Here is a 23,662-nt window from a genome sequence, read left to right as displayed (position 1 = left end):
TTAGTATCAAGGAAGCTGCCATGATTTAACAAGAAAAATTTGTCCCTAGTTCAGTAAGGGATATTACAGTGGTGGGATTTGTTAATGTGAAGCAATTGTTATCTTTGTCCTTCATTTTTGAGAGAATGCAGATTCAAAATGGGTGTGTGTGTTTGTTTGGGCTGTCTAGTTAATGTGATACTGAGAAGAGGCACTAACATAGGTCTTGTGACCAGTCTGTTGATACTTTATCTCTTGCTTTACTTTGAAAGGCCTGTGGTTGTGACATGGGGTGATTCCCCTTTGGGGAAAACATGAGTCTCTAGAGGACAGATTCTGTCTTTCTGATGAAAGAAACAGAAGTGTGGAGGTGCTTACCTCAGGGCCCAAGGGTTTTGCCTTAGATCATGCACTGAAGAAACCTGTAATGAGGAAGTGCCCTTCCTGTCTGTGTTCAGAAACCACTTAGTCCTTCCTGGAAGATTTGTGTCTGGGTGCTCTTGGGCCTGTTCTCTGCTTGGTGCTGTAAGTTACCTGTGATGGTTTGGGCATTCTGCTTAGCACGAGAGGGCTTGTAGTTCTTACATTCAGTGAGACAAGGTGGTCTTGTAGGCAGCTTTAACTGCAAAATACTGTCACTTGCAGGAGATTTCAAACTTAGTGTGGCCCCTTAGCAGAGCTAGTCAACAGACTGAACTCTTTTTAAGCATCTGCTTGTGAAGGAGGTTGAAACCTGGAGTGCTTTGTCTAAAGGGGAAAAGAGTCTGATGATGGTGGGATTAATGGTAGAGTTTTTCAGTTATGATAGATGGCTCTAAAATTGTAATAATGCTCTTACTAGAAGACAAAACCACAAGAGTGAAACCTACTGATAGCTGTGTTTGGGAGCAGACTCATGTTCCCTGAGAATCCTGCTGGGCTCAGTTACAAGGATGCAATGAAGCATTTTTTTCATCTTTGTCCATAATCGAAAGAGGAACAGCTGCACTGGGGGTGATAAAAAGCAAGGAAAGGCCAGATAAATTCTGAGACATTGAGAAGAGACAGATTTTTTTGTAATAATCTCGTTTGTGTTTGCAGTTACTACAGTCTCTTAGGTGCTGCCACAATGTACACAGTTTAAGCAAAAACAAAACAGAAAAAAGGTTTTTTGTACTCTGATGGACAAGATCAGCGTTCAAAATGGCTGGAGATGTTTTGTAGCAAATCAGTGTTTCTCTGTCCCACTGCTCTCAGTAATTTGCCCCTGCACTGCCATTGTAGCACCACATGTTCCATGCTGCAGGAATGCTTTGGCTTAATATCAAACTCTGAAAGATAGGTTCAGTAGCAGCTCATGATCTCAGCCAAGGAGGAGGTGTATGCTTGTGTAGGTTCTGTCTCTTAAGGAGGCATGGCTAAACTGGGAATAGTTTTAAAAAACTGCAAAATAAAAAACTCTACATCCCATTCCTATGTCTTCTTCACCTCCTAACAGCTCTCCCCACCACAAAAAGTGCACACTTTCTGAAAGTTCATCTGGCATAGAACAGGAGGCGATTTGCTTTTTTTCCCGGAGCAGGAGCAGGCAGTTCCTGCATTCCCATTTGTGGTTGTTCAGGGAAGCCTTTTGCAGGTGTCTGCAGGGTGGTGGCAGTCCCTGGCAGGAAGGGTTGTAGCTTGCACAGTCAGTGCTCAGCTCACCTGTGCCTGAGCTGTGCGGAGTGGGGCTCCTGCTCACCCTGCTGCGGGGCTGTGTGCCCGCACAAGCCTCCCTGGACTGCTGCTGCTGCTGCTGCTGCACAGCACCTTGGCCAAATGCACAGAGGAACTGCCCTCAAAACCTTGCAAACTCATTCCTCTCTGCCCAGCGGCGATTTTTTCCAGCCGTGGGAAGTCCTGGAGACATTGTTAATGAGTTCAGCTGAGGAAATCATACAAGGAACTGTGGGAGAGGTAAGGCTCCTTCCTGCGTGCCAAGCCTGAACTAGAATGAGTGCAAAGAGGGCAAGGAGGCGTGGTAAAAGTCCTGAGGAGGAATGAAAAAGAAATGAAACAGAGGTGAGGCGGTGTTAAGACTTGAAAACGAAGGGAAATAGCTGGAAACTGGGGAGAGTAGCCACTGGCAAAGAAAGTCTTCGTTTTTAGTCATTTCATAAATCTGATTTTATAAATCAATAAGTATCAAGCTCATGTCAGTGACTGTAGCTACAAAAATATAATGGGGGTTAAATATTTACTGATAAGAATTTGAGGGAACACTTGTTTTCAAGTAGTTTTGCTCTTTGATTCTTGCTACTGAGTCAAATTATTGGCATATTTGGGACAGAAATACTTCATGTATCTGAGTGACCTTTTAATTTCGTTTTCAGTCTTCTGAACTGTAGTGAGTAATGAACTGTAGTGAACAAAGAAAGCATTAAGAAGAGGCGTGGTGCAGATTTTATTGCATGTTTGCAGTGAACCAAAGAGCTCTGTGTTTCTTTGGGTGTGATATAGTCAGAACCTGCTGTGAGAGTAAGATCTCTGGGATCAGTGATCATTCAGATTAAAGAGGTGGTTTCTCTCCACATGATGGTAGTTTAGGATATCCGTGTAGCAGTGGTATTTTTTTTGCTCAGTGTTTATACAGCACCTGGCACAACACGGTCTGATTTGTAGGCTTCGATTTCTGCCTTTCTTTGAACTGCAAGTGTTAATGAGGCAAGAAGTGCTTGTGAAGGGCTTTTTTGCCCAGTCACATACCTGTCTGAAAGCAAAAGTTTATCCTTTGGCATGTGCCCCAGGCTTCCTGTCTGCATGTCTTCCCTAGCGGGGTCTTCTGCAGCCAGTCCCAGCTAGCTGTTTTGTAGGAAAAAGGATGTTAAAAAGTACGTGCTAAAGAGAAGGGCTGAGAAATGTCGTTCCAGCCAAGAGGCTTTCATTGTATGGAGGGGAGGAGCGTGCAGCAGAGGGGGAAGCAGCATGAGATCAGTGGGCTTTTCATTGCACAGCATGAAAAGATCCTGCAACTAAAATCGGATCTAACCTTTGCTTCCTGTGTGTCTTACAAGAAATGTTTTCCATGTAAGGCAAGGAGAGCCTGCTGTAAGGAAGCATGTGGCTGTCATTTATTTCAGAAAATGTGTTTCAGCATTCTGTGTAGAAAAACAGACCAAAAAGACCTGTAACTGCAGCCTTTATTGCCCACGTTGATGCTATTTAAAGACTAGTCTTCAGCTTGATTTCTGGTGAAAGTCTACTGACTGCTTGTAGGTGAGGAGATTTAGCCAGGCATTGCTGGGGATAGGCCTGACATTTCTCAAGTCAACATAATTGGATTATTCAGATGATGGTAAGCCAACACCTTTCCAGAAGGTTTCTAGAGCTCTGGTTTGACTCTGGGTAAACGATTTCTTACACAAGTCACCTTTACAAAACCACCTACACTTCAGGCGTGGTTTAAAAAAAAGTTGATTATGTTAATTACCTCTCTGAAGTTCTTTAAGACTTTAATTCCTGATACACTTTCTCCCCTCATACTTTTTCTTGACTTAAAATAGTGGAGAAAAAAAATCTCTCTCAGACATGGGGATTTAATAATTTTCTTGGCTAAAGTAGCCAAGGATTCCTTTCTGCTTCTTGAAATGAAGGTGTTTGCAGACCTTGGATTAATCTTAATATCTAAAAAATAGTTTCAACTCTCAACTTCAGCTAATTTAATGAACCAGACCCTCTCAGGATTGATAACATTAAGGCAGTAATGTGCATGTCCTGTTTCAGTCTTCTCAACGTTTTCTTAGGCTTCTGCCAAGTCTGAGAATCTCACAATAGGTTGTGCACCTTTCTTTTGTTGCAAAACTCAAACCCTTTGCATTTTGGGTGAACACTTGGAGGGAACTGAGATCTCTCTGCATGCTCTCATCTCTTGACTGGTTTGCAGGTGAGCTCTGTAGCCTGTTCTCAGGAATGTGCAGTGTGTGTTGAGCATTGCTGTGCTCTGAGATGACATGGTTCCCACAAGGCTGGTTCTTTCTTCTTTCTGCATTTCTTCATTCCCATCAGATCAGCAGTCCTTCCTGCAGTTAGGAAGTCAAGATTATTTCCCAGAAAAGAAAGCAAGCAAAAATTTGGGGTTGGGCATCTTGGAATTATTGATGTTGCAGATCCATCACCTGCTCAGCGTTTCTCCTTGCTGCTGGAAGTACTTGCAGTGTTTGCAAGGAGTTGTGCTCCTTTGATGATGGTGGTGTTGAGGTTGTGCCTGCAAATTCTACAGGGCCTCCCTCCTGAGAGCCTTTGCCTTTGGGGAAGAGTAACCTTTTATGTCATGGCTTCTGAGAGGGAAACTTGCTGTTGGTCTAGTGACAAAACCCAACAGTTTTCCTTGGTCAGAAACAAAAATTTATCAGTGGGACTGCTTCTTCAAAGAACTTAAACTCCTGCCCAATTGCACTTATTTGGTAGCAAATATAGCCTAAATATAGTTAGCTTTTTCAGATTTGATTTGTCTGCAGGGAACTTGCAAACACTGTTGATGTCTTTGATATAAATAAAGCATGGCTGTTCTTGGTTGCTCTGTTTCCTTTAAACTGTTGAACCAGTGTCATTACTTTTTTGTTACTTCCTCTTGTCTGTTCAAGAGATGCCAGAGAATTGTTGAGCAAGTTGCTGATGTCAAGCTGTTTGCATTCCTCTACATACATGTAAGCATTTGTAGAAACTAACACTTATCTCTATATGGATTTTATTTAAAATATTTGGCTTTAGAGAGAAAGGAAATTTGTAACACTGAAAGATGGTGTTAATGAATTTAACCAGTTGTTTTGTAGCAAATCCTTAAACTGCAGAAGCAAAAGGAAACATCTTTGGTCATGACAACTGCTGACTTTCAAAAGACTGTATCACATATTAGTTTACAAAATGGGGAAAACAAAGCTAGTCTTAAGGGTACAGTATAAAAAGATGCATACCCTTTGAGAAACTTATTTCAAAATAGATTAAATTAACATGAAAATCCTCTGCTGTTGAAAGTCGTTTTAAATCACCTTCTCACTCTTTGGTGGGTCTTGCACATTAATTTTGTTATACTGCAAGCTCTTGTAGCTGATCTCTTTGTCCTGCTACTTGGAGCGCTGTGTTACAGGTGAAAACATGAGCAGGACTTTTAAACAAGCTTGCTTTATACTAATTCTAATTACCTTTATTTAATCAATTCAGTCTGAGGGAACCTTGTTTCCAGAGACAGGAAATTGCTTGAGGATTACTGGCTGTTGCAAGACCTTCATATTTATTTGCAAAATGTCTGGGAAAAAATAATAATAGAATCACTCTTCCTTTAAAGGCAGTGGAAACTGGAGTTGCTATGCTGTTCCCATGAGGCTGGGTAGAGGTCACTGGGAATTCTGTGCTAGAATGTTTTTTCTTGACAAATAGTTTTATGGCTTCAGTGTACTCACACAGGGTGCTTGGAGACACCTCAAAACCCCAAGCAAAGCAGGGAGTGACCTGTTTCCCAAGTGGATATATTGTTTACTTAGCTGCTAGTGGCTTGACATACTTATTCCTTACCTTCAGATAGCATAAAGCTAAATATGTGTGCTCTAAAATGCACTTTTTGCAGGGAATGGAGAAGGATCTCTACTTTTCAGCTCTGTCTGCAAGGGGAGCAAGGTGTAGAGGTTTCTGGGGCAGCATGCATGGTATCTTTCATGTTCATGTGCCCAGCCTCTTGACATTTGAATATAAGAATGTTGGACAAGTGAAAAAAATGTAGAAATCCAAAAGACTCCATAATCTGTGTTCTTGCTTGTGTTTCATGGATGATTACCTGGTAACTGGCTCATTCAGGGGTGGAGGACTATGGCTGGATCCAAGGCAGCAGCTGGGAGTGGTGTGTTTGGCTGAGAGGCAGCAGGCAGGGAGACAAGTGCTCAGGGCAGTAGCAGGATGCTTTAGCTCTGTTCTGGTCCCAGTGGTGAAGAGCTGTTGCCTATGGCTTTACCCAGAGTTTGTCTTTGCACGTGTTGAGTATCAGGAGAGAATATGATCTTTGGAAGGGTTTTCCCCTGGAGGTAGACTGGGCAAAGCCTAGATGTGCTTTTGCAGTCCTAGGTGGTCTGGCAAAACAGCCAAAGTGTGAGAGAAGATTAAATAACCTGTATGCTCTGACTTTTGGGTGTATTTCGTTCTGTGTTTCGGGCATGTCTGTGATTCTTACTGGTGTGCAGCACCACTTTGTCACCCTGCAAAAAACTGTAAAATTTACTGCTGAGCATTTTGCTGACTCTTGCTGTTCTGCTTTGTGTAACTTTCCCCTCTCTTTTGGCTTTGATTTAATTTGCCTTCCTCTAACACTAACAAGCCTGTGTTACCTTTGGCTATTTTGGAGCACTCTCACCCAGCTTTCTGGCTTTAATCTGCATGGGAACCATGCTGCCAGAGCCATGATTTAGGGGAATGATTTTGATATAGAATATCTTTATGCATAGTAGATTGTTTTTTCCACACTTAATGTGGATTGAAAATGGAGATGGTTTTAGGAGCAAGAAGCCTGTACAATTTCTTGGCCCAGCATGTTGGGCTGCTTGCTTAAGTCAAAGAGTGGTTTCAGACACTTCAGACTTTGGCAGCAAATCTGAGGTGGGACTGTTTCCCCAGCTGATGCTGGCCCCGGAGCTGTCCTTGTGCAAAGAGCCAGTTTCCCCCAGAAGTTCCTATAAGTTTGATTATTGTTGCAAAGGGGATGTTTAGCTGCAAGGTGGGTGTGGGAACAACAGCCTGGGGGTCTCTAGTCACCCAGGAGCAAGGGGTTATCCTTCAGCCCAGGTAGCCTGTAAGTGCTTGGATGGTGAAGGCACAACCCAGCTGGCTGTGCAAAGGGGAAATGCTGATGCACAAGAGGTGGATTAGACTGCAGGTCAGTAAAGGGTGAGGAACCATTGCTGCTATATAAACAAGGTGCTGAGAGCTGCTGAATGAGCAGTTACTATCAGGCAGTGCTTCTTGGCTGCCTCAGGATCCTTTGCTTAACATTTGGAGTTTGATAGCAGCTAGACAGAGGCCTCTTCCTGGGGAGTGGAGGAATGGGGGTCCCTCTGACACAGGGTGGTACAGAAGGCTGGTTGTGTTCCCTCTCCTGCTGCAAGTCAGAGCATCCTATGTCCCACCTCTGGGCTACCCTAGTTCCAGCTAACAGTGATGTATTCTTTAAAATATTTTTTCTTCTACTAGCCATGCTTTGTAAAGTCTAAATGTCACTGAGTCAGGTGAGGAAGAAGTTGAAGCTTTAAACTGACATGCTATTGAGATACAACAAACAGGTTTTATTTATGAAAATTTTATTCTGAAAACTCTTACTTTTCTACATTTCTTTCTGGCATGCTTCTTTCCCACCCCAATTTAATGGTGGAAATCTTTAACACAAAATCTAAATCTTTAAAACACAATCTTTGGATTATGGTTATAAGTCTCAGATGATGGTTTGCTATTCTGCTGGTAAGGGATTTATCCTGAGGATTCTTCTTGGAGCACTTGGCCTTATCATGGTGTATGTCCCCTTGTGACATGTAATAAGCCACTATCCTTCTTTGAGTGTCTCTCTGACTTGATTCTTCTAGCTTGTGCTGCTCAAATCCCAATGTAATTGCAGCTGATCTCTTGCAAGAAAATCAAATTAAGCATAGCCTGTTGAGGGAAACTGGTTAGAAGAAAAAGGGCTGTGAGGGTCTTTTGCATAGTGATGTGTCTTTGTGAGTAATTCTAGTAATGGTGAGAGTGATATAAAAGAAAGGAAGCTTTTGGGCTCATGTTCCTCACCCACTCTTCTCTTGACTGTTGACTTTTGACATTAGTTTCTGTCAACTTGCCTGAAATCTGACATCTCCAGGTTGAGTGTTGGGCTGGAGGCTGGCGTGCTGTGAGGGGGCCCTGCTGTGGGAGCTGCTGGGGACACCCCCAGCCACAGCTCCACGGGAGCAGGTCTGTGTGCAGCCAGCATGCTAATTGTCCTGTGGTCTTGATTGCAAGGGGCTTGAATGGGGATGCAGAGTTTTTTCTGTTTTCATTGTACGCTGGCGAGAGTGATATGGGTCTGTGGAATAAAACGTGCCCAGTGCACTGTGATGGATGTCTGTCACAGTGAGGGGTTTGTGTTGTTAGTGCAGTGCATCCCAAGGAGGAAAAGCAATGAGAAACATCTAGCTGCTTTGCAGCTGCTAAAACACAAAAGTAAAGGAAAATCATGAGCTAATGGATGCAAAACTGAGCCATAGTGCTAGACCTTCTGAAGGCTTGCCTTTTTGGGATCTCTTGAAGCCATTCTCTGCTATGTTAGAATTCCAAATGCAGTCTTAAGGCCAAAACCAGAATTTAAAACTTTCTTGGTCATTGGTCAATGATCTGTCTTGTTGGAAGATTAAGTTTTCAGAGGACTTAAGGGACAGTCTTATTTTTCAGAGTTTTTATGTGTGTTTATCTCTGAAAAGATCTATGTGCTGACAGACATTCAAACATGAAGGATTTGTTAGCCTGGAATGTTCTGATAAAACAACACATCTCTTGCTGAGAACCTTCTTTATAAGGTGGGATACAAATAACAAGCATTGTACAATATTTGTCACCATTCCTTGAAAGTGGGTGAAACTTCTCTACAGTGGGTATTTTTGTATCTAGGAAATGTAATAATTTTAAACTTGAGTTGTGTCTCACAGCTGTGCTTTTAGGAATAAATGTAAGAGTTCCTCCATCTCCTAGTATAGCTCCTTACTTAAATCTAAGACTGCTTCATTGAAATTTATATTTAGAGGGCTTTGATAGGAAAAAGACTTCTCAAGTTGGTGGTATTGCAGCTGCATGTGTAGCAGACTGATGCTTTTAGTGCATCAGTTGAAATGAAAGCACAAGAAATGGTAAGGATAGGGAGAAGCACGTTCTAGTAGTGAGGGATTATAAAATAAGCCTTTACACAATGCAGGCTTTGTGGTTCATTCTTTGAAACAGATTAACATAGCTGTATAAATGAGAATAGCATCCTGGATATGCAAGTGCCTTTACCAATCCAAGTGCTTCTTTGTCAGCCCTGTTACTGAAAGTAACATTTCAAGCTTGGATGTGGTTACAAGAAGTTCTGCCTTTGCAGGGCTTTTCTTTATTCTCCTTCCCTGAAGCCATTCCAGTTTACTGTGAGTTTTCTTTTTTAGGACTTATTATTTTTGGAAGGCATTCTGGAACATTTTGTGCATATGGTCCTCTGTAAATGTGCTGTTGTACTGATTAAAGCTGAAAGTATGAAACCTAGCTTTTCTGATGCAGTGCGGCAGGGGAAAAATGCTGAAACAATAGTTTCTAAAGGGAATGCTTTTCCAAATAAAGATGTTTTTAAAAACCCACAAACAACAGAAAAATCACCCTAAAACAAAACCGGGAAAGATTGTGAGAGATGTTTTTTTCACAATCCCCCAGTCTCTAGTTCTTCCCGTGGATTGCATAGATGACAGTATGTTTAAAAAAAAAATCCTTTAAAGCAGATCCAGCACTTTTTTAAAAATAACTGTTTTCATTCACTGTTGACATGATCCCACTGCCATAAGCATTTTTGTAATAGTGCAGAAATCTGCAGTGCATTGGGGTTGTGTGCATTAACCTAACTCTTGCCACTGCTGCTCCGCAGCTCTGTTTTTCTTCTTACTGGTTCCTGGAAGTTCACAGCCTGCCCATAACTAACTCCTTCCTTATTTGGAAGGACAATTGGATTTTGATCCCTTATCTTCCTCTTACCAAGTGAAACAGAACAAGTTTCCAGTAAAATTCTGTTACTTTAAAGAAAATGTCTTAAAATCTGGAGAGCTAATGGTGTACTTAGGGCTTTCTCTTGGGCATACCAAAGCAAGAAAAACTGGATTTTTTTTTTTTTTTAATAAGTAATAAATTCAACTCTTCTGTGGATGTATAGACCTGGCATGACAACCATGGTACATGGAAATGGGGAGGGATCACAATACTGAGACTGTTTCTAATGGTTTGTTTCTGATTCTGTTTCTAAAAGTATGAGTTCTATTTGCAGGAATTAAAATCGAGCCCTGCTTGGCAGTTGTTAATCCACACTGACTTGAGCATTTCTATGGTGCAATGGAGAGTGAAAGGCACTGAAAAGGTACCCTTTCCCCCTTGGCAACCTTGCACCTCTTCTTTGCACACCTTGGAAGGTCTATTCCTTCCTTGTTACTTACCTTTAAAAGGAATGTTGGAGTTGGAGCTTGTTTGGTACCCTCAGGAATATCTGAGCCTGCCATCCTTTTCTCTGGGCTGCAGCAGGGAAGAAGCTCCTGTACCAAGGCTTGCACCCAGCATGGAAGGGGAGTAGCTGGAGGAAGTGCTCCCTGCACTCAGCCATCAGAAAAATATGGTCAGCTAACCTCAGGATGGGTGAGATAAGGAAGCAAACAAGAGAGGGTTGCAAAGGCATGATCTAGATGCCAAAAGGACTTTAGACTGTGATAGGAAGGATAGAGAGGAGGAAGCTGGGGAGTAAACTGTACAAATTGGTGAATCTTGGAGGTTTATTCACTTGAGGTAGAAGTATTGGTGTTACTTTACTAGCTGTAAGGTACTAATTATCCAGTAGTGAAAAATCCAGTACCCTGGCTTAAAGCTTGGGTGTGCCTTAGTGAGTCTTTGGAGAGTTAGGTACATGCCATTTATCAGAGATTAAAATGGAATTTCAGAGTTTAACCTGTCCAGCAGGCTTCTTTCTGTGCAAACTCTAACGCTCCCTCTTGAAAATTGAAGTTGTGTGCATCACCAATTGTTGGTTTAATTTGTTGGAATTTTTTTAAATTCAGCATTTTACAATTTAACAGAAGTGTTCTAGAAACCTTCATGGGACAGAGCAGGTAAAAGCTAAATCAAAATAATTATATGAAAGAAACAGCTAAATTTGAAGGTCATAGGCCAAACCCTTGACAATGTTGGGGAATGAGGAAGGAAATCCAACTATTCAGATTCCCCTTCAGCAATGGGGTTATTTGCAGTAGGGTGTGTGCTGATTCCAATGTCCCAAATAAGCAGCTTGGTATTTCCTAGTGATTCTTCTTTGTAGCAGGGAATATGTGCAATTTGCCCACCTGCTTTATGCTGTGACTGTGCTATGCAGAAACCTGCCTTTTTTGTAATTCAAATATGAAGGTGTAAAATGAAGCTACCAAACATGTAATCTGGTTACTGGGCAGAAGGAGTGTTACGTGTTGTTTGGCTTTTCGTATTTCCTCCTTTCCTCTTCCAACTTTTCCCATTATGCTGAATAATTGAGAGTTGGCTGTGCTGAAAAGTCAGATAATTAAGATTTTTCTGAACTGCCTGCAGGTAACTTTCAAAGGCTTTGCTATTTTTCCTTTGTTCCTAACTTAAACTGGACAGTATAATTGTGATGGTAATTGTGAGAATTGTGATGCTATCCCTAAATGTTAAAAAATTTTGTAAAAATTTGTAAAAGCTTTCAACTAAACTTGTTTAAACACAGAAAGTAAGTGGAATGAAGGATTTCTTTCCTCTGCTGTCACTTGGACTTGATATTTCTGTATTTTTTTTAATTTAGCAGCCAAGAGGTTGACGTATTTTGCTTTAAAGCTTAACTGCTCTTTGAAAGCAGGCAAAATAAGGATACAACAGAACCAGCAACTAAGGGTGAAGGTTAAATCCTCTAAACCACACTGCTTACATTTGATTTCACTTGCAGCATGACCATGAGGCAAGAACAATGCTTGTGCTTAGCTTTTCAAAAGCTGTGCTGTGCAGACCCATCACTCATGTCACTGCTAAGATCTTTGCTGTGTGCATTCAAGAGTTAGCAATGTCTGAGTATTATTCTGTTAGGGGGAAATCATGTGGATAAAATAGAGATTTCTTATGTGCATGAGGATAACTAATTTTCTTTTGCTAAGTTTCAAGTATGACATTTAAAAGCAAGCCAGTAGCATTCCAAACATTCTGAACACTTCCCTAAATAAACTTTGAAGAATTCAGGTTGAAGACCTGTTTTCCAACAACAGTGACACAGGACATAACAGTGCCAGGCATTTTGAGCAACTAGAGAGCTTCAGACTGTCCAGTCTTTGGTTGTCTAGAGCATGTCCTGAGCATATGGCCTTCCAAAGAATGTTTTTCCATGTGGACCTAGAAGTCCTTCAGTGACAAAATAAGAAAAATAAGAAAATTAAGCCATAATGCTGTGAAAATTTACACATGCTTATAAAGGGATTGTGGATCAAGGGATATGAGTTGGCAGCTTCTGAGGGTCTGGAAGATAAATGGCAAAGGTCCACAAAGAGCTTATCTCAAAGAGAGCTCCTGCCATATGTAATTGTGTCATCTTGGGAAAGGGCTGCTGGTGGTGTAAGAGCTGCAGGAAGTCTGGCCTGCGTGGTTTCAGTGGAAGCTGATGTCTGCTTGAGGACTTCATGTAGAAGCAAACCACTGTTCCTGTGCAAGGAGGGCTGGCCATGCAGCAAGGGGAACTCTTGCTGGAGCATCACTGGGGAGCTTGCTTGATGCCAAGACTTGGAAGAAAGAGCTGGAGATGTCTGTAAGCTGGGAGCAATGGGTACTTTTTCACTTGTTCGTAGCATTCCCTAAGAGGGTGTGTGGATATTGACTTTCTGGATATAGAGGATGGTTTATTGTCTTATCCATACTTAGTAGGTGTTTTTCAAGGTTCACATTATAAAGAAGGCAAAAACCCCTCCACTTTTATTGACTGATACACTTTTAACAGAGGAAAAATCTTCTCCGTTCCTTACTGTATTTATGGGCACTGCTGGCTGTGCTAAATATTATCTTTGAAAACATCTTTGTTTAAACTTAATCCTTACATAACCCTTCATCCTAGGATGTGGCATGTAAAATGGATCTGAAGTGTCCTTGCTCTTCATAATTGTGGTACTGTCAGCTTCTGCCTTATTGTTCTTAGTATCTGTTAAATAAACCAGCCCATTCCTTAGTGATTTGTGTACAGGTTGATTCTCCCAAACACCAAAATTGTTAAGCTATGTCCCTGGGAGTGTGTCTGACAAATGTGTCTGATCTACACTGCACTCTAGCTAACTTCAGGCAGTGGAGGCCTGAGGAGTTCTATGAAAGCTGCTTCCCCCTGAACTGTAGGTATAAGGAGTGTGCTAAAACAAGCCAGTTTTCAGAGAATTGAATGTCTGTCTAAATAGCCTCCAAATCAGCTCTCCTCTGGGAAAAAGGGGTAGTTTCTTATCTAGACAGAATCTCTCTCTTCTTCTAACTTTGCCAGGGAACATTGAAGGCTGGGAGCAAGTTTTGTGACTTGGCTGAAGCCCAAAGGGAGGATCCTTGCAAGCAGTACCTGTACCCCTTGTCCCCTAACAATCCTGAGGGGTTTGTCTATTCTGTTATCCACTGAATGAACTGGCTACCCTTGTCTCCTTCAAATCCACACTGAACTAAATCACCTTAGTGGAATGTTTCTGTAGGCATAGCAGCATTAATTTGCAGCATTAATTTACAGCATTCCTGGAGTGGCAGCCTCAAGCCTGTGATAGACAGTGTACTTGTAACCTGGGATTCAAGTGACTTGGTAGATAAAAAGAGGTGTGGAAACTATGTTCTATAAGAAAGGAGAGAAACAGTGCTGTACTTTGAAGCAATCTGTTAGTGGATCAAGAATAGGCAATAATTGATTCCACCTGAACATTTAAGTATTCCCCTTGTTTTACGTATTTCTAACTTGTTTGCTGTTCAGAGACCAGAACTGGACTGCTGGCTTCTAGGTGCAGCTTTTGGGGGAGGAAAATGCATCTGGGGAAAGGTAGCACACCTCAGGTGGCTCAGCAAATTTTGTGATAATTGCATGCCCTCTTCCTACCTCTCCTGGCTGCTGCTGTCACCTGACATGCATTGTTCCAAGGACAGGGAGGGGCACCTTTCAAAGATATCTTGGCAATACTTTCAGAGGTTCTTATACTAATGAGGCTTCATTAAATTGGAATAGGAGGGACAGAGCTTTCTTGGTCTAATCAGAAGGGTGTTTGTTGAAGATGGTGCATTGCTTTTTCAGAGGTGTAATTCTGTGTAGAGCAGTGACTCTTGGAGGAGAGCAGCTGTCTGCTGGCCTGGAGTATAGGCTGGCCTCTTCCAATTAAATATGAAGTTAGGTGCCATAAAGGAGGTCTGACTTGAGAGGACAGGGCATATATACAGAGTAACTGGCTAGGCTTTCTTCACATGGAGTATTTTTTTCATTCCATGGTCTAATTGTTGCTGAAGGTATTCTAGCAGGTAAGTGGAAGTCTCCTTTTCCCATTCTGCATGGTGGAAGTGTGCTGAACCAAAGCATTGGCTTCTTATCCATGGAATACATGAGAAATCTATAGGTTGTGCTACAGGCTTAGTGGGAGAGATTCACTCCTCTCCCTCCCCCTGCAAATGAAGCAAGAAACAAAAGGTGTAGACACAGAGTTTATTGTAGCAGCAGCTCCAATACACATGACTAAATGTCATCTTGAAATGACATTTTGAGGCAGGGTGTATGCAGACAAAGAATTTTTCTTTGAGAGACTAAAACGAACGAAATTTTAAATATAGCCCTTTCGTGAAGTATATATGAGCATAGCAGTGCTGTGGAACTAAGGAAAAATCCTCTTTTCACTAGAATGGCTACCAGGTTTACTTACAAATCTACATATTCCCTCCCATAATGCATCTACTGTTTTGCTTGAGTAATTGGGAATGTGAGCTGAGGCTGTTTGAGTAGTTTGTTTCTCTAGTCAGTGCTGGTGTTTTGCTTTAATCTTGGAAGTTCTTAAGGATCTGAAGGTTCTGCCTTCCCCAGTAGTAGGAGTGCTAACCCAGATGTCCTCTTTGTCTTCACAAGGTACAAAAGAGTACAGTACCTGCCTCTGCACTTTTCAGACCTCTTTGAGATATCCAGCAGTTTTGAATTTTCGTGGGAAACTTGGCCAAATAAAAAACCTAATCCCCCTTCAGTCTGCATACTCATTTGTTTTTCCAGGGTGTTTTTTAGTTGGTTTGTTGGTTGTTTTTTTTTTGTTTGTTGGTGTCTTTACCATTGGAGGCCTCGCAGACTAAAACTACATTAGGCTGGTGAAGTATGTGTTGTGCTAGATCTTCATTAAAAGTAAGGATTCAGCTCTGTGCTTTCTCTGTTTCCCAGCTGTGCTTTGTGTGTTTGTGTAAAAGGCTGTTTTTGCTGTGACAGTGCCCTCGTAGGCTGTGGGTGAATCCCTCAGTCCTCAGGTATGAGCAGTGTCACATCCTGCAGTTTTAATTGCTGTGCTCTGTCCTGTCAGATCATTATACCTGAGGCTTGCAAGTTGTTTTACATTCCTGCTCATAAGCATGTGTTTGCCTGCTGGCTGGTGTCAGGATTGCTGTGCCTCTCCAGGTGGCTGAAGAAGATTTGATTGATTTATCCTAGCTGTCTGTATAGTCTACTGTGTCTTGGAGACCTTCTGAAAAGTGGTGGGGGTGTAGGAAGACTGGCTCTCTTGAAGAATTTTTGAAGCATATCCTCCAGATGCTATGTCCTCTGGGGCTGTCTTGAAAAGCTAAAATTAATTGTAAGCTAGGCAGTCTTGACATTTGAAACATCAGACAGTGAGTGAAAAGTTATGGTCTCTCTCTTTTCTCCTTTTTTGTCTTTCCTGTTTAGAAGATTGCTTTTGCTGCTCATGCTGCCTTGAAAATTGTGAATACTTAGTAAGATTCCTAGGTGCTAGAATGTGTAAAAGGTTTCTCTTGTTTCTAACTTTGCCTTTTCCATCTCCAGATGTTGTAGATGTTTGGCTCAACATAATTTCTTGCTTTCTGTTTTTCTTTTTTTAGACCAAGGTGCTCCTGATCAACCACATTGTTCAGAAATTCTTAAAAAAGAAACCTTGGTGGGTAAAAGATGTGCCATGGAATGGTAGCATCAAAGAGCAACACAGGATCATCTCTTTCCTTGACTGGCCATGGGTTATTTCGTCTGCTAGTTATCTTTGGTTCCTTTATCTTGGAAACACAGTCCACAGGTAAGTGAAACCTTTATATGCACTACAGGGAGGGAGAGGTATATAAGTTTGGAAGCAGCTGTATATTTTTAGGTGAAAACTGGCAATGGCTGATGTATTTGTACACATCTTTCAGTACTTACAGGAAAAGTTCCATTGCTACTGGTTGAGCAGAGCATGAAGTGTCTGAACTGAATGAGTCTTGCATATTTGTCAATAACTGCTTGTTTTTCATCCTGTAGTTTTGATGCCCATGGGGTTTTTCCCCCTCCATTCTCATCCCTTCACTGCAGCTGGGGACACTTGGGGCATCTTAAGAGCATGGACCTTGTTTTTGTTGAGTGACATTCTCATGTCGACAGTGTAATCTCTGTGCCCTGTGACAGCTGCTCATGTGAAGGGGGTGGAAGCAGAGATTGTGTCCAGCTCATTTGTCCAGAATGAATCTGTTCAGTGCTTCCTTGTATGCTGCCTTTGACACCTTAACACCTTCTATCTGTGCTCCTCTATTGGATCCTCTTTTGAGCTTAAGTTTTCCTTCTCCCCTCATCTCTTGATGTTTCATGGATGAGTGTTGTGAGTAGTGTAAATAGCAGTGGAATGGGATGATACGAAAAATGTCATCAGAGGTAGGAGATCTGCCTTTTGGAAATGAGTGGAAGAAGGAAATGTACTGGATACGCAGAAGGTAGTATGTGATGTGAAGTATATGCTTGATTACCCACTATACCCTGAAATATGTTTAATTTTTTTCTTAGATCAGCCATGACCTAGTTTTTGTCTGTAAAGAGATGTCTGGTCTTAGGAGACATGAGATGGAAGGAAGAACTTTGTTTGCTGTTGCAAAAACTTTGAAGGAGTTAATCCCAAAAAGACAACTTTGACTTCAGCAACTGTTGTAACATAGAGCATTAGCTTGCCTGTGTAAAGAAAACCTCAGTTCTTGACATAACTCTAAAAAGTCCTATTTATTTGACATATCATGGCACCTGAGAATGTAATGTGGCCAACATTCCTCCAGGAATCAGTGTGGTAGAGCAGAATAAACATCAGCTGCCAGATGCACTCAAAGTTGAGGTGATCCTGTATGGAAAAGTCTGCTGGTGCTGAAAACTTCTGGAGGAGGAGTTGATTTTCTTTTACTATTCCTGGCTCTTTGTGTTGGAAGGGAGAGACTGCTGAAATCAGATATCTCAGGCTTATATTTTTTCCTGACCTGATTTTGGCCTTGTAGGTAATGAGAGGGTGGGGAAGACACCCTTGAGAGCATGACAAATTGTCATGAATAGTTAGTGACAGTGCAAAAGGGATAAGATCTTTTTGGATCTGGGCTATCCATGTTCTTTTTTCCGGCCTTGCTGTTATTGGTGTTAGTGTCACTGCCTCATTTCAGATATGGACCTGTCAGATACACCTCCCAGCCTGGGGCACCATCACTATCTGAAACCCCCATTAGGCACTGCAGCACCTTCAACTGAGATTGTAGTCAGTATGCAAATGCCTTGTGCTGCACGGGCTGCTGGATGGGAAATAGCTGCCACAATACTGGCAATCCTTTTTAACATAATTTTTGAGACATCCAGTCACATTACAAAAGCACTAGTTAGGCATGCCAGAAGACTTGAGAGTGATCCTGCATTGTTTCCCTTTCTGTATTCTTTTTGCTTTGGGATCTGAAACCAGTTGCGGTGAACTGATCAAGGCAGATCATCAGCTAAACAGGATTAGAGTGGTAGGCAGGAACCATTTCCTGCATTGGAAGTGAGAAAACAGAGAGGGGCCGGGATCATAGCAGAGGGCAAGACACGTAGGGGAAGGGCTCACTGAGAAGCACTACAGTTTTTCTGAGACTGGGATATAGCAACCCAAGAGCTGACTGCTGGGAGGGATGGGGGTGCTCAGTGATATGTCATGGGCCAGGGAGCTGCACCTGCAGCAGCGTGCCAGTCATGAGTAACATTAATGAGCAAGGCAGCTGAGGAGCAGAGAGCAGATGGGGAAACAAAGAGTACTGGCAAGGCGCTTGGAAAATCATCTTTGCCTCATCTTTGTCCCCCAGCCACCTCACCATCCTCACTTCATTACTCTGCATAGCAAAGTCATTCAGAGCAAGCAGAGCAAAACGATACTAACGTGGGGCAAGAGACTGTATTAAATCTCATGGTATAATGCTTATCTTGAATGTGGAGCTAGTGTGACAAGCTCAAAATTGCTACAAAAGCTGAAGAATGTTCTCATAAAAAGACAAGCATGGAGACAATGTCTGGCTCAGCCCTGAGTGAGAAAGCAGAGCTTGTGATTCATATGTATAAAACCATATGAGGTATATTGTATTGCAATCATTTTGCTGCTTAGAAATTCTATTGCCTAAGTTCCAGGAAGCTTAGAGATATATTCATGATCTGGGCAGGAAGATGTTCTCTTTGCCATGTGGTTAATGCAGAGAGCAGACTCATTTTCAGTCAGCAAGCATCTGCTCTGTCCTCTGGTAATAAATCGATTTTATTTATGCATGGATTTTGAAGAAAAATCCTCAGCACTTTGTCTCAAGCAATCTTCCCAAATATCCTTGAGTGCCATGAGATGAATATAAGTTGCTTAGTCACTAAGCGTACTGCAGAATTTGGGGAAGCTGTTCCCTTTTCATGGGAAGATACCCATGAATATGAAAATAACCACTGCACACATTTTAACGTAAAATGCAACGTTTGGTAATGGGCAAGCAGAGAAGCTGTGTCAGAGGAGGAGGATTTATGGAAACTTGAGCAGAGGTCAGGAATATTTTTGAGCTTTATCACTACTGTAGCATTATTCCTCATCTGGCAAGTTTCCCAAGATTAGTTGCGGGAAACACTGAAGGAATGAGCAGGCAAGGAGACTTGGAAAGCTCCTCAGTAATACTGAGTTCATCTGTCTTTTCTATTTCTTTGAGGGTTCAACTGGAACATAGCTGAGAGCCAGGATGCTTGGTAGATAGAGGTGGGGAATTTTTGAAGCATTGGAGAGGAGCAATGACAGCCTTTTTATCTGCATTTCCACAGAAAATGCTTCTCCATTTTTTCTTTGTTGCTGTGACTTTTGTAATTTTTCCCCCTCTCCCCCCCATCTCTGTCCCTTAAGGCCTTGTATTTATATCTCATTCACAGTGGTCCTCCTGCATGGCCAGGCTATTTTTGGAAGAATGACAGCGGATCAGATTAAGTTGTTCATTAAATTTTAACATGTAGTCTGTAAAATACTCTGAAAGCTTCCTATGATTTATGTTCCCAATGTGTAATCTCTTTTGGATTCCTGACTGGCTCTGTCACAAACCTATCAAAACAGGTTGGGCCTTTTCCTGGGAAGTGCAAGTAAATGTGATGGTAAAAGTAGTAAACATCCTGAATTAAGCAAATATCAATACCCATAAAGGAGAGAGTTTAATAGTTAACCTTTAAAAATTAATTGTAATGCAGGCTCGGTGAATCTGAGTCCATTTAGATTTAGACACAGTCTGATCTTTGTTGACTGCACATGCAAAATGCTATAAAGTTAGCTCTTTGATTTTTAGGATTACCATTAAAGTGATAAATTGAGCTTGAATAAACTGAAACTACTTCATTCCTGTGTGTTGTCTGTGACACAGATGCAGCCAATCTGCTGCTTGCTGCTCTAAGGTCTTTTTCAGTGCCAAGGTTATTCTGCACAGAAGCTTTGGATACTGCTGGTATTTGTTTGCATTGCACAGAGCAGCTTGTTAGAGCACTCCACTCATTGAACAGATTTAGACTTGTTCCTATTCTTTGGGAATCTCTGCGAAGCAGAGGTTTCCTTTGTCTCTGATTATGCAGCTGAAAGGAAGGCATTTATACAGCTGGGGATGCATTCAATGGCCATGAAAACAAGGACACTATAGCACTGGATTGCCAGACACAAATATGTGGAGTGTCATGCATGTACATATGATCTTGATTCTAACCTGTATGCTTCATGTCAGTGTGGAGAAAATTGGAGAAATTGCAGCGTCAGCCCAAAGCAGTGTGGCCTTCTTTGTGGAGAAAATGGGGAGAATTTTCAGGAGCAATTCCTCTTCCCAGTCCCTTTGTAGAGCTGAAAAAGAGCAGAGTGGTATGGAAGAACACAGTTAGGAGCTGCAGAGTAATGGCCAGGCTGCAGAAGTGGCTAGGAAGCAGATACAGATGGGCTCAGAATTAGACTATTCATACAATGATAGTAATAGTCACACTGCTACACACTCTGACCCAGGCAATGTTACTTAAGTAAATGCCTTGAAGGGAGTAACAAGGATTCAAGAAGCCACATAAGTAGTTTAATTTTAGTGAGTTCTAGTGGCTGAAGAATGAATAAAGCTTTGTGATGTTTAGATAACTGCTGGCTTAAACCATGATAACATAATAATAATAATGAATTTTCCTTTTGTCTGCCCTAGGTTGGCTAAGCAAATCCAAAGGACCTGCATGTGAGTAAACTTACATTGACTGCTGTACTATGAGAAATGAGTGGGATATTTTATTGGTTAATATGTGTCTGTGAGCTGGGATTCCCATTATACTTTTTGTTCTGTTGGATAGGCTCTATGCCCCATTTTCATTTTTGACCCTTGGATTTGGGGATGACGGCTGCCCTCTGTTTGAGAGAGGGAGATCAGCTTCACATCTTTCACTGTACTTGGAAGGGATCCTTGTGCTTTCTACAGCATTTAGCTTCAAATAACTCAAGAAAACAACAAATCAGAATAAATATTTCATTAAATGCAGAGACATGCTGCTTGTGAGAGTTTGGAGAGGCTGACAGAGTATTGAGAGGACAGGGATGACAGGCTGAGGTAAAAAAATCTTTCATTTCCTTTAATCAAGGAAAGTGAACATCTCAGCATGATTCTTGATATATTCCATTGGATACTCCTGCTTCTCATTTAGTGCGCTCAGAAAAACTCTGAAGTCTTTCCAGTGGCCGTGTTATGGATACTTGCAACTTTGAAAGGAGTTGGGAAGCATATTTGGTTTTCTTATTTCTTCTAAATATCTAAAATAAATTTTTCTGTACCTTGTTGTTAAACTCTGAAATATGATTTGTTTAGTCTGACCTTTCCCCAATCTCTGAAAAAACCAAAAAGCCCACAGGAACAAAATCTGAGGGGAATGGATTAATGAAGAAGAGTGTAGAGGTGTGGGAGGGGAACTTTACCATCTGCCAAATTTTGGTCTTCAGAAATTGAGGGTTAAGAGTTTGGGTTTTTCCCTATATTACAGGAACAGTCCTGGCAGTGGGATAGAAGAAAGTGCTTCTTTATTGCCTTGTTCCAGTTCCTTTCCTGCTTATGTCCCTTTTGAATCCTTTACTGGTTCCCACTGCAGCTGAGGTGCTATTTTTGTAGAATATGTGGAATATTTTTCATCTGTGCAACCCATGTCTGCCATTGCTTCTCCATCCCTGGTGTTTGACTGGAGTACCACTTCCTGTTCACACTGCCAGCCAAAGAGATCCTGCAGTGGGGATGGCAGAGCAGGATGTGCATTTGCTGTGGAGCTGTGGCAAACTTCAGCTTGGGCTGTTACTGCAAACACTGCTGGAATAGCTGGTATGTGGTGTGAAGCTGTGGATGTGACCTCAGCATGCTGACATGGGTGATAAGGAAGAAACAAGTGGTAGGGCAAGGCAGGAAACTGTAGATTGAGTCTTCAGCTTTTCTGGCTGTATCTGTCAAGGCTCTGCTAAACCTGGGGATGTGTGTCTAGATGAGGACTGCTAAAATACTGCAGGTAAGGAGTAAAGATGGTACAAAAGGCACTTGAACAGCAAGCTCAGAAATGTTTGTACCTTTGTGAAAGTAACTGGAACAGGATTATGGCATTGTCACAAGAGGTTGTACTTGCTTATCTGTGTGTGCTGGTCTGCATATAAAAATGCAGTTTCCTTTTAATGAACTGAAACCTCTGGGGAGCGTTCATCTTCCCCTGCAGTTCCCAAGGCTCTGCTTCTGCAAGTGTTACATTGGAGTTGGAGGGCTGCTTCCAGATGTTGTTAAAGGGGTGTGGGGTTGCATAGATGAGTTACAGGATGTGCTAGATGGATTGGGCTGGAGCAGGCTTGTTGCTAAACCATTGAAGAGTAAAATGAGCTTTTGGCCCAGCCTAGTACAGTGATCCTCTTATTATGGAACAGGGAGGGGAACTTCTGGATTTCTTGTACTGAGAAGACTGCCTAATCTCAAGAGGTTGTTGGGATGCTCCCTCATTGCTTGTGTACTTTGGCATGGGTGGTGCTGAGTGGAGATGCCTCCTGTGTTCCTTCTCTATGGGTCCAATGCTGTGAAAGCAGAAATAAGAGTGGTTATGTACATGGCATAGTAAGAAGCATTTCAGTGAGAGCAGAAGCCAAAGAATTGAACAGTAGGGTAACAAAAGAGCATATTGAAGTCCTATCGGCTCAGCGTTTTAGCTCTAGCAAGTCATCTTAATTCAACTGGGAAAATATTTATTGTTTGAGAGCAAAAAAACACCATTGCTGCTGCTTTTGAGATACATCTTTTACTTTGTCAGTAAATGGAAAAATGTCTTATTTGAAAAATGTTTCCTTGCTGTAGAGTGAGATAAGCACCTCTGGTGGATGTTGTGTTGAGTTTTCAGCCCACAGACAGGGAAGAAACATGGTGAGCTTTGACACATGCAGAGTCATAATTAGAAAGTTGAATGCTGCTGCTGCATTTCTGGCTAGAAAGAACATTTTCTGTGTCCTGACAAAAAGACCAACATAATGTGTAAAGAATTTTGTCAGACATATCCTTAGATGCTCATAAAACTATCCAGAAAGAGAATAAAACTTTTTTGTGCTCTTAACAATGTTGTTAGGCAAATGGGGATTTGTAGGAAGGTGGTAGAAGAGATTGAACGTGAATGAGGATCAGTACAGAATAAGATTCTAGGAAGGAGAGGAGGGGGACAGGAGTGCAGCAAAACAGGAAGGTGACTGTGTTTCCAGAGGTGGAGTTGTGAGAAAGATCCTAGTGGTTTATAAAGCACATTAGTGGCTTGGTGGTTAAGTACTGCAAATCCTAAAAGAAGTTAGTGTTTTATTTACGTAAGTAGATTAGAGCCGTTGAGAATAGTATGGCCTTGGAGAGGAGAACTTTAGTAGAAAAATATGTTTATTTTTAAGGGTAGGTAGGAGTGTCTTAATGCAGGAGGATGGCTCTACAACATGAGGGTTTTGAAGCTTTTCTGTAGGCAACAAGGCTGACTTGTGAGACACTGGCAGAATTTAAGAATTTAAAGGTTATGAAGTGGGTGTGCCCTCCAGAGACTGAAGCTTCAGTGTAGAAATCTGAGGCAGAAGCAGATCCGGGTGAAGACGCCAGTTACTGGAGCACTGGCTGTGCCTGGCTGCAAGTGCTCTAATATCATGGGTGGTGGTCTGGGGGATGAGAAATTATGAAAGACCATATAGCAATTTTATGTGAAAGATGATGTGGGGAGGAAGTGGAAGTTGCTGCCATGTTTAGAGTAATATCTGATTTTGAGAAAGTTCTGCTTTTCTTAGTTTGTGTTCAGTTTAATAGTTAAAAGCTGTTTTGCTCTTCTCCCTATCCTTCATTTGTTTGGCTGCTTCACGCCTGTAGAAGAACCCTTTTTGTAAAGAAGATAAACATATTAAAGCTGCCTAACCCTAAATCCTTGTCAACACTCCTTGCTGGT

General features: G+C 41.8%; 1 protein-coding gene across 1 annotated transcript in view; it reads left to right on the top strand.

Moving 5' to 3' along the window:
• SUSD6 (sushi domain containing 6) overlaps nucleotides 1-23,662 on the top strand; it is a 78,003-nt gene that overhangs the window by 15,930 nt on the left and 38,411 nt on the right. Inside the window, exons 3-4 of the mRNA XM_079309865.1 lie at nucleotides 15,802-15,989; nucleotides 20,398-20,427. Of these exons, the coding sequence (XP_079165991.1) occupies nucleotides 15,869-15,989; nucleotides 20,398-20,427 (151 nt within the window). The 5' untranslated portion in view covers nucleotides 15,802-15,868. The remainder of the gene's footprint in view (nucleotides 1-15,801; nucleotides 15,990-20,397; nucleotides 20,428-23,662) is intronic.

This window comes from Erithacus rubecula, assembly GCF_903797595.1.
Source record: "Erithacus rubecula genome assembly, chromosome: 6".
Classification (NCBI taxonomy): domain Eukaryota; kingdom Metazoa; phylum Chordata; class Aves; order Passeriformes; family Muscicapidae; genus Erithacus; species Erithacus rubecula.
This window is presented reverse-complemented; position numbering and strand designations above follow the sequence as displayed.